General features: G+C 40.5%; 1 protein-coding gene across 1 annotated transcript; it reads left to right on the top strand.

Annotated features, from left to right (window-relative positions):
- Nucleotides 1-299: 299 nt before the first annotated feature.
- Nucleotides 300-8,969, top strand: FABP7 (fatty acid binding protein 7). The gene is made up of 4 exons (XM_077487012.1): nt 300-466; nt 754-926; nt 3,476-3,577; nt 8,702-8,969. The coding sequence occupies exons 1-4, from the start codon at nt 394-396 to the stop codon at nt 8,750-8,752; spliced, it is 399 nt and encodes a 132-aa protein (XP_077343138.1). The 5' UTR covers nt 300-393; the 3' UTR covers nt 8,753-8,969.
- Nucleotides 8,970-11,644: the final 2,675 nt, after the last annotated feature.

Genomic DNA, 11,644 nt, shown 5'->3' with positions numbered 1-11,644 from the left:
AGGTGTTTGGGTTTAAAGGGATGAGGTGGCACCTTGTGCCGACTTTTTTTCAGGCATGCACATATGTAAAATGATAAAACGTCACTTTTCTCCCCTAAAATGACCTAGTTTTGAAATGAGTTCAAGAGCTGCGAGCCAAGCATTTAATTTCCTGACCCTTTGTGTGAGCCTGGAGTATTATCCATACCACGCCTCTTGCCAGGCTATTGGTGTTTGAGGATGGTTAGGGTTGGACCCCTTTCTTCTAACCAAGGTCCAGCCCCCATCACCAGTTACAAGTCTCCCAATAAGTAGGGCTGCCATGTAAAGTAAGACAGAGCATCTCCTAGGCAAAGGAAAAAGAAAGCCATTTAGACCTTACACTGTGCTCTCAATTACATCCCCGCTGCTAAAATGGTAGATGCTTTCTGTGCCACCTGGAAGCTGGTTGACAGCCAGAACTTTGATGAGTATATGAAAGCCCTAGGTGTGTGTGTGCTTCCTTTAATCTTCAGATTTGTACAGCATCTGCTCTAGATAACGGAGACTAAGTGCACTGAGCATCAAGCCAGCCTTTTGTAACTTGCCTCCTATTAACCACCTGCAGACTGCGCTCATGAAGTTACTTGGCAGATAGTAGATACTTCTGCCGATATGCTGGCCGGTCATTTAATCGCAGGAGAACCTTAACCTAAATATTTGCTTCCTAAATTGCATCCATACAATTATTATTTCCACAACTCTGACTGCTTACCTTTTTTCTGTTCTCTGCAGGAGTTGGCTTTGCCACCAGACAGGTTGGCAATGTGACCAAACCCACCGTCATCATTAGCCAAGAAGGTGACAAAGTGGTGATCAGGACCCAGAGTACGTTCAAGAACACAGAGATAAGCTTCAAGCTGGGGGAAGAATTTGATGAAGCCACAGCTGACGACAGAAACTGTAAGGTGAGAGCTACACAGAGTATGGATGATCTTCTACCAGATAAACTTGAGAAGGGGATGGGGGGGGCACAATGGAGCTTCCTTTATGTGTGTTAAAGCTTTAGAAACTATAGTACAAATGGCTGTATTTTATCATTGTATTTTTAATAGGCAGATGAAAGTATATGCATTTTAAGCGTTGTAGGTACTTTGTTTATCGACGCTAGTTTGCTTTGCATATTTGATTATAGGTCGATCAAAGCCACATTGCTTTTATTAGTGTATGAGCAAGAAATATACTTCCGAACGCTAGAGTATGTATTGATTTACAGTTGTCAGGTTGTATTCTTTAGGGAACTGAATTGGCATTTAAATATCATCAGTTACAAAGCATTTGGAAATTGGAATTCAATAAAACATACAAACTGTTGGAATTTTACAAAATATCAGAATACATCTAGTTCCGTAGTAGGTGAGGTCGAAAAAAGACACAAGTCCATCAATAGACCATGTAGAAGTATATGTTCTTAGCTCCAATCACAAAGTCCACATTAGTTCAATCTATTGGCTTCATTTGATGAGCAGTACTTTCTATTTAAACGAGTGTTAACTGTTGACCATTTTAACTTGCTAACTTTCTTAAGCTGTCCGTTTTTTAGTTATGCTGTGATAGAATTTTATATTGGCATGCCAATTTTCTCATTGATCGAAATAATAAAATAGTGGGTATGGATTATTTGCCAAAATTGAGAGTGGAATTATGCTGTATAAAAAAAACGTTTGTAGATTGTTGATCTGCCTGACAGGCAATGTATATATTTATTATTCACGGTAGTATAATGGGTTGTAATTTATTCTTAGAATCTAAATCTCTTCTAGAGTCCAATAATAAGGTTGCTGAAACCTAATTATTTTTAATGGGGTTGATTTACTAAAGGAATTGAAGCAGTCAATGTAGAAAAGTGTTCACTTGGCTTAGTAAATAAGGTCAAGCTGTGTTCATTTTACTAAATCATGTGCTAGGGAAATGATAAAAACCTGGACTTTTATGTGATTGGATGATTGAAGTAAGCACAGCTTCACTTTACAAAGCTAAGTGAACATTCATTTTTCAAAATAACATTAAAGTTTTTATTACACCACCACATTTCAAATTCCTGGTATGTGCCTGCTGTTCCATGATCTTATTTGGAAAAGTATCCTGTTCCCTTTTGTATTGCTTCCTTTTTATGTGAAATCCCTTGTGTTCCTGCCAGTCCCTCTGCTTTCCTATTAAAAACTGGTCACACTAAGCAGGAGAGCACACCGTGGTCAGTTCTTTAGCTGTGCTGGGAACTTAAGCCCGATACACACTATCAGATTTCCTGCTGATTTTTGTCTTCAGATTTACCAAAACCATGTAGTGCAAGGGTCTGTCTGATTGCATACATACTGAAACTCCTAAGGTTTGAGCTCATATTATATGGTTTTGATAAATCTGAAGACAAAAATCAGCATCAAATCTGATAGTGTGTATGGGGGCTTAAGGCTGTTCTCCTGCAATGATCAGACTTGTCCTGACAGACCCCCGCCCAGCCTTTCACAGGAAAGATCAGTGTACTGCGCCCCCCCAGAAAAGAAGGAATAGGATCAATTATAAAAAAAAAAACCCACACAAATGATTGCCTTTCATTTCAATTATAAACTTAATGGGTTATTTGTTTAAAATCACTTTAAATTTAAGTGAATCTCTCCCCCCCCAACACACACACACACTTTTTTTTTTCCTGGGAGAGGGTACCTAGATCTGTTAAGTACCTGCTTCCGCTTGGCTCACCTAGGTGGTCAAAGCGGAAGTTTAGCCCCCACCCACATCCTCCTGAACTACATGTCCCAGGAAGCTGCAGGTCCTTCAGTAAGCATAACATAACTCATGGTGAGCCACAGGAAGTCTCAGCCAGTTTCTGACACTTAATATAGCAGCTATTGGGTCCATGAAGAACCAGCCCAGGCTGAATCTCTGGACTGGTGAGTGTCTGCATATTAAAAGTCAGCAGATACAGTATTTGCTCTTCTTTCAAGTTGTGCCCCCCCCCCCCCCAACAAAAAAAATAAAAAAATATGATTAAAATTCCTAAAAAAAAAAATTTTTTTAACTCCACCTCTAAATGCCTGTTGCTAGGGGGTCCCTTGTAGTCTGCCTCCTTCAAGCACCTGACGTCACTTCCCCTCGGTGCAGTCAGGCATCTGGGACGCGTGACAGGTCCCAGATGACTGCGCGGTGCAGCATGTGCAGTGGGTGCCTGGCTGTGAAGCCACAGCCGGGTGCCTACAGTAAGAATGTCGGTGCCACCAAGCGGGGCTTCATTCCCCCGCATCGCTGGACCCTGGGACAGGTAAGTGTCTGATTATTAAAAGTCAGCAGCTGCAGTATTTGTAGCTGCTGACTTATTTTATTTTATTTTTTTTAAGGGGCACCCCACTTTAAGTAAGCAGCCTACTGCACTCATTAAGGTAAATGCTGATTTGTATTAGAATCTAAACTTTAGACTGTTCCTACATTTTGATAACTTTATTTTTTCTGTTCTTGACAGTCTATTGTATCACTGGAAGGAGATAACTTAGTCCATGTACAGAAGTGGGATGGTAAAGAAACAAAATTTGTAAGGGAAATAAAGGATGACAAAATGACTATGGTGAGTATATAAAAGCACAGAAGATTATAATGTTTCTGAAATCTGATGTTTATTGCAGGTACTTCTATAGCACTGTCAATTTATACAGCAATTTACATATATATTGTACATTCATATCAGTCCCTGCCCTCCAGGAGTTTACAATCTAAGGTCCCTAACTCACTATCATACATAATAGGGCCAATTTAGACAGGAGCAAATTAACCTACCTGCATGTCTTTGGAGTGTGGGAGGAAACCGGAGTACCCGGAGGAAACCCCGCAGGCACTAGGGGAAATGCAAACTCCAGGCACGTAGTGCTGTGGTTGGGATTTTAACCAGCAACCCTAGTGCTGCTCAACTAAGCTCCTCCGCTTTAAGCACTCCTTGCCCCCTGCCATGCCACATTTGGCAAGTCATATTATTATTATTTTATATATATATTTTATTTTTTCATGGGACTTCCTGTCTCACTTCCTTCCCATCTTCAAGCGCCTCCTCCTCCTCTTGCCCTAGGCTGCCCCTCCCAACCAGCAATCTTATGGGACACAACTCGGGTCCCAGAAGATCAGCTGGCCAATAGGAGAGAGCAGGCGGCTGTGAAGCTGTAAGCTGTCACGGCCGGATGCCCACAGTTACCATGACGGCACCAAGGAGAGGAGTGGGAGGGGAATGAAAAGTCCTGGGCATACGCCAACCTGCAGTGTGACATGTGGGCTTTCCTAATGTAAGTATGCAAATACAGAACTTCTGAAACGCGGAGAATAAGCATGCCTCTGCCTGTATCTCATTTGGCTATTCATCCCCAAGCCTTCCGATAGGTTGCTGAGCCTCCTTATACATTGTGCTTTTGCCAGTGGGGAAGCATTCCTATAATCTAACTTACAGGGTGCTGGCATGCTCTAGGAGAACAGAGAGAACAAATGAAGTTATGCAATCTACCCCTTTTATACCAATAGTATTTTATGTTTTTTTTTTTTTCTTCTAATGACAGTTTAGAAAACAGTGGATAGAATATCAATATACAAGTGCAGGCTCCATATCTTCGGTTGTTCTCCAGAACACACCAGCAACTTTCAATGTGGGCAGTCTATTTTACGTTTGCCTTTCTTGAGTTGTCCTTTGTGAACCTATTCAGGTGTTACTAAACCCACAACAGTAAAATCAGTCTGTATATGCAGTAAAGCATGCTTGTTACACTCACTGTGGAACCTAAGGTGTTAATCCTGCACATTGTGTAAAAAGGCAGTTTGATCCTGTCTTCTCTGATACTCCCTTTCTTCCACTGCCCCCAATTCATCTCCTGACATTACAGAGTCTGCACATACTCAGTTTGGTGTGTATTGCTAGAGGTTGTGTGCTTGTTTTTTTTTTTTTTTCTTGAGAGGGTCATGTGATCAGCTCAGGGCCAATCAGCACTGTCCAGACAGAGGGTCAGGGATCCTGCAGTCTCATAGGGCAGCCAAAGTAGAATAGAAACTCCTCCTACATGCTTTAAACAGACTCATAGAAGTCACAAGACTGCTTTATACGGCTGATGAGAAAAGGTATTTTGCAGTTTATATTTACTAAAACTATTGCATTTTCCTGTGTACTGTGGGAGATCAGATAGTGTATATGGAGGGTCCTGGATTTAGTAAAACTTTAAAGTGAAGTTCCACACAGAATTTATAAAAAAAAAAAATTCCCACTATATTAAAATATTAAATGCATGCCATTTAACATACTCAATTCACAGTTTGTAAACTGACTTAAGCCCCCATACACACTATCAGATTTTCTGCTAAATTATTATTATTTTTTTTCCTTCAGATTTACCAAAACCATATAATATAATATGAGGTCAAACCTTAGGGCCGGTTCACACTGCGAGGCGAGGCGAGGCGACACGGCTCGCCTCGCCTCGCTCCCGCAAGTCGCCCCCATTCAGTACTATGGAACCGTTCTGAGAGGAGCGACTCGAGTCGCTCCGACTCAGAAAAAAGGTTCCTGTACTACTTCGGGGCGACTTCGGGGGCGACTTGCATTGACTTCTATGCAGAAGTCCTCTGCAAGTCGCCGCTGACCCCCCCTGCAAGTCGCGGCGAGGAAGTCGGAGACGCCTCGCCGCGGCTCGCTGTGTGAACCGGCCCTTAGGAGTTTCAATTTGCATGCAATCGGGCAGGCCCTTGTACTACATGGTTTTGGTAAATCTGAAGACAAAAATCAGCAAAAAATCTGATAATGTGTATGGGGCTTTACTGTGTTGTTCCTGATGTGTATCGCGCTTCCATCGCTACTGTGGGCATGTGGAGCCCACTAGCGGTCTATTCCAGCATGTGGTGATCCTGGATGCCAATCAGGACATGCAAGCAAAGTGATGTTGCTTCGCGGCCATCTTGGTACACCCGCACTCGTCTGCAGTAAGCCTAGAGTTAGAAGTCAGCAAGCAGACATCTTTATACACCCACTGGAGTCTTGCTTTTCACAGTTATTTTTAACAGCTAATAAACTCAGCTTATATAATGAAATGCAGTGTATATATAAGCTGAGTTTACTGTTAAAAATAACTGTGAAAAGCAAGACTCCAGTGGGTGTATAAAGATGTCCAACTGCGGACGAGTGTGAGTGTACCAAGATGGCCGCGAAGCAACGCCACTTCAGTTGCATTTTCTGATGGGTAGTGGTCTTTGCTTGCGTCCTTTCCAGTTTCTAAATAACACAATGCTAGCCCTCAGTGCTGCCCACTGACTCCTGGGAAAGGATGACACATATCTCCCAGGAGCACACGCGCCAAGGGAAATGACGTCAATCGTCGTGGACCGGAAGTGGCAGAATAGAAGGGACCCTATAGCAAAAGCAGTTACAGAGTGAGTAAAAAAAAAAAAATGTTTTTCCAAATGTTGTTGCTGAAGGAGAATGCTGTGCAATTTATGTAAAGTTCATTCTATGGGTGGAACTCCGCTTTAAGAACTAATTTGGAAACACAACATTCCATTGTAGAACTGGATGGGCATGGGTATCTAGATGCAGGGAGCTCCCCAGAACTAACCAGCTACTATAAGGGGTAGAAATGTGATTTAAATTATGGGCACAGAAAAACCCTCTAAGAAACTGGGGTGTATATTTGTATGTTAAGCTGATTGTAGTGTTGAGTAGAAAAGTGGGTTGCCCCTCACTCTTTTTCAAGACATCTGGGATTCCATGAAAAGCATTGTCCACTTAGACCAAGAATCTGATTAGGCCAATAATTTAAATCTATCCTTTTATAAGCTTATCCTTCAGGTCTTTATGAAGTTGATTGTAAGCATATTGACATTTGAATTGCAGAGGGTCTGGTGATTCCCAGACTTCAGAGTGAATCTCCTTAGTTAAACCCAAATTGGTTAATCACTAGCTCGGTAATTATGTTCAAGCCATCTGTGTTGAAATAAGACATACTCGTATGGTCTATACTTTACCACCACCAGTTCTTATGGTACAAAACCAAACCGAATAGTTTGATTACATAAAAAAAATCCAATAATTTCTCAGCTGAAGAAATATTCTTAGTTGTATGACACTTTGCCTTGTGTAGAACATCAGGTAATCACGGAAGAGTAGAGAATATTATAGTTTCATTCTGGAAAGCTTTGCATAGTGATGAATTGCTAGTTACTCGTCACCTAAGCATCCTTGGATTTTGCGGTATGTGCTGAGCCAGGCACTAAGAAAATCTATGCTACAGCTCAGTATTTAGGCTAATTGGTTTTTAGCCGTTTGCAATTCGGTCTGTTTATTCCAAAGGCCCAGTTTTACTCAAGATTTTTAGTTGTTTAGTAGCATAACATTAAACCCCTTGTTAACAGTTTTCTCCTTTTGGGATGCATTGATTTCAATTTATTCAGCATAAGACAGCCTTGAACAAGGCATTAATCTGCTCTACTACTATTCTTATGCTTCTAAAGCTCTTCTACAATCTTTTTTGAACAATCTCTAGACCTACCAACAAGTATGTAGTGTAAGAGCCTGTCTGATTGGTTAGTGTAGGTAGGTCCTCATATTACATTGTTTTGGTAAAGCTAAAGTTGAATGTACAGGAATTGTACAGAAATTGGGATTTTATATATATGTATATATATATATATATATATATATATATATATATATATATATTATTTATTTATTTATTATAAAAAAAAAAAAAATTTTTGAAAAAAAGCCTTCAACCAATACTTAATTAGTTACAGGTTTTTTTTTTTTTGTGTGTTTTTTGTTTTTTCCTTTTGGGATAAAGGTTTTACATAATTTAAAGCAATCATTGTAAGCACCCCTGTAGTGTTAAATGATTTGTCTCATCTCTGTAACTGATACAATCTACTGAAGAGCTTGTTCTTTTGAAAAAACAACCAATTTACTGGCTTGATCACCAGATGAAAATATGTAAAAAAAAAAAAAAGTGTTTTAGAAAAAAAAAAAAAAACAAATGCAGCCATCACACCTAAGCATGGGTAAGCTGCAATATAATGTTTGCTTTTGGATTTAATACCACTTCAGGGTTCACATATGTGCAAATTGGATGGAATGCATGACAACATGTAAGTGAGACCAACTCGCAATAGAGCTGGTCCACACATGTACGGGCGTTCGTGGTGTGGTTTCCAAAAGCGTCCTGTGCGTTTTTGGGTCCGCTTCAGATGCAAATGCAGGTAACAATTTGGACCTAAACCGTCAAACGGAAACTAAACGCACCGGACCCCAGGCTGGAGACCATGGCTGCACATATGTGAGGCTGGCCTAAAAGTGGTCGTAAAGCCACATTTTTAACTTGCTGGTATATTATTTTTTTTTCAGAACATTATCATTTTAATTATTATTGTATTTTTAATTTAGTGATTAGCACTGAGGTCAATTTTGTTATATAGGCTGTAGGGGTCGGAGTGGGGTAAGTAAACCCCATTCTTTAATTTTGAAACTCTCTACAAACTACTGATCATGTTAATATACCATGAGCTGTAGGTATAAATGTATATAGTGGGGGATTTCCTACAACCTGAAAACTATTTCAAGAGTTCCCCAATGGTGAAAAAAAAAAAAGGTTGAGAAACGCTGATATACAGTATGATGAATCGCTGTCTTGTATATAAAAGTTTATGAATGGATCCTTTATTTTTATTCTTTCTGCAGACTCTTACTTTTGGCGATATTGTCTCTGTTCGTCAGTATGAGAAGGCATAGTCTGGAACCTGTAATCTGCTCATCATCCACAGAAGTGTTATTCCTCTTGTATGAACTGAACATGCTGCATCTTAACAACCATTTTTTTTTATACCCAAAACCATTCCATGTATTTCTGATCTGTGTACACTACCAAATTGATAACTTTGTATTTTCACTGAAGATGAAACTGTAACAACTTTTTATTAAAAAAATAAAAAGTATATTATGCATTGTGCTAGCTGTTTTGTTCATCTGTCATATTGTGCTTAGTAGTTTGTGGCTGGTTGGATTATGCTGGGAATGCGTAGTGGATATCTTAAAACTGAACTCCAGGCACAAATAATGCTCAATGGCTACCAATGGTATAAATATAAAAAAATTGTGCATACCAAATGCCTTTACAAATACAGATATTACCCTGTAAAGGTAGCAGTGACATCATCACAGTGCTGTGCATAGAAACCAACCTACCAGATTGACATGACAGCCAAAATTTACTGGCACAGCCAAGTTTTTACTGGCATTCCAGAAGTTTTTGTCATTTTATTTTCAATATAATTAAGTAGTTCAGGTACACACACATGAAATTGACTCTCAGTGACGTTGACAGCAGTGTGCAACAGCACTGATACTGATGATGATGATGATATCTCACCAACACAACACGTCCCCTCCTGAGTCATGGTGATAGTCTCTCTCCACGCCAGGTGGTCCCTTCAGTCCACTCCAGTCCAAACAGCACTGACAGTCACGCTGCCGGCTTGCCTTGCTCCCACCCCACAGACCGGCGCACGAGGGTCCGGAAACTCCGCTTGGCTCCCTTGTGCCATGCCATCACACGACCCGCTCGGGCACTGCTTCTACCAGATCCGCCCAAACACACTGTAGCAGGCACTGGGATGGTCTCTACCAGCTCCAGACAGGAGCTGCGCATGCGCAGTTCTGAGCTGAGCATGATGCCCATAATTTTTACTGGCAACCTTTTCCTGTTACTGGCAGGAGAAAAGTGAAAAAAATTTTTACTGGCTGCCAGTAAACATACTGGCGGTTGGCAACACTAGTACAGAGAGCAGAGCTATGGGAGGGGCCCAATAGGCCCCATTCACTACAGGCTGCCTACAGAAAACTACAGGAGGCGTCGGAGACGGGGCCAGTCACCCTGCATAAGGAGAGAGGGCAGCAGTGACTGGTCTTTATTACAGAAATCTCCTGCACAACTGACAAGTTTTGCACTGAATTTTTGGAAGAAATACAGAAAGCACACCAAGATTCAAGTGAGAATACACACAACACCCCTTGTATTTAGATGGAGTTCAGCTTTAAGATTATACAAACCTTTCCCTTGCTGTGTTTTCTCCCTGGTCACTTGCCTGAGCCCTGAGTTAAAATTCATGTGGTCTGTGTCATTGCTTAGGACTCAGGACTGGTGATTGACCAAGGGGGGCAATGGTCACATGTTCCTCTATCCCTGTGAGTACTGAGTATTTTTAGGAACTCCAGAGGGTAATCAGAAAAGCAGGGGAACATAGCGAAGGTAATATAAGTGAAAATGTGAAAGAGCTATCAAGAGAATCCAATACTTGCTGCAAAAAGTAGTCGTTAATGTAAAGTGGCCCTTAGCGACCAATTAAAAGCCATTACTCCTTTTTCTCTAAACCGTTGACTGATTAAATCGAACTTTGCACATGGTAACTACATCATGATTGTTCACCGCATACACCTGTGCGTTATTGCAAAAAAAAAAAAAAAAAATATATATATATATATATATATATATATAGGTATGATGACTAAAAGAAGGATCAAGGCAATCGAGAACATTTCCACATGCAACTGCTTTATCATTTTTGTCACTGAAAGATTAGATTTCTCTCCCCCTTTCTTTTTTTTAAATCCTCAGGTTGTTGTCCCTTTTTTCTTTTACTGTGGTAGGTATTTGGTGCCTTTTTCATGCAACTGCATCCAGTTATATTCCAAGAACTTATTTCTGACACCAGTCATACATATCAGTCAGTGAAAAGGGAATGGTTCAAATGGATCTAAAAAGTCCTGCACTTTTTATATTTGTGCATCCCATGGGAGCTCAGACCTCAACAAAACACTATTTCCAGCAAAATGATGAAGGGTTAGAACCTCTGTAAGGTTCTTATTGCCCAGTAGCGTAATTATAGCCTTAACGGTCCCCAGGGCTCCTATGTTGCTTGGGTTGGGAATGGGATCACATTAAGGAGGCCATTGAGGCAAACTATGATGTCTCCAGGAGGAATTATCTGGATAAATATGACTAGTCATAGATTCTACTGTGCAGAAAGAAGCATGTGTTTATCTGTATTAGGCCTCATGTACAGTGGGCATTTGCACAAAGCAGCGCAAAAAAGCACCCAAAGTCGTGTTTTGCAAATGCATTTAGGCGCGTTGAAGTACATCAAGCATTTGGGCGTTCATTCACTCCATTGACCAGAATAATAATTTGTTCTGGCCATTGAAATGAATGAATGCTGAAGCCTAATATTTAGGCGTGTTTAGATGCGATTAGCTGTGTTTAAGAGCATCAGGCATTTTTTCTGCTAAAATGATCACACAAGTGATGTGTTTTTTTTTTTTTTTTGTCTTAAAGCGTTCATGCCTAAATTATTATGTGTGCATGGACACATTTGCTTTCATGGAATGGTGTTTAGCAAACGAAGGGCAGAAAAAAATCAAACGACCTTAAAAAAGTCAAGTTTTTGACCTCCAGTAGGGGCCACTTGGTGATGCTTGTCCTCAGTTATTTCCCTGCAAGCCTCTTGACCCCTCTAGCACTCTAGGTTCAGTCATATTTGATCAATAGAGAATAATGGAACAAGAGAAACAATTCTTTAGTGACACCTCTATATTAAAGTTTAGTCAACAAGCGTACCAAAGAAAGTA

Source organism: Lithobates pipiens, unplaced genomic scaffold (assembly GCF_037356315.1).
Source record: "Lithobates pipiens isolate NorthernLeopardFrog02 unplaced genomic scaffold, aLitPip1_a1.2 Scaffold_18, whole genome shotgun sequence".
NCBI classification, from domain to species: Eukaryota; Metazoa; Chordata; class Amphibia; order Anura; family Ranidae; genus Lithobates; species Lithobates pipiens.
Note: the sequence above shows the minus strand (reverse complement) of the source record. Positions and strands in the feature narration are given on the sequence as shown.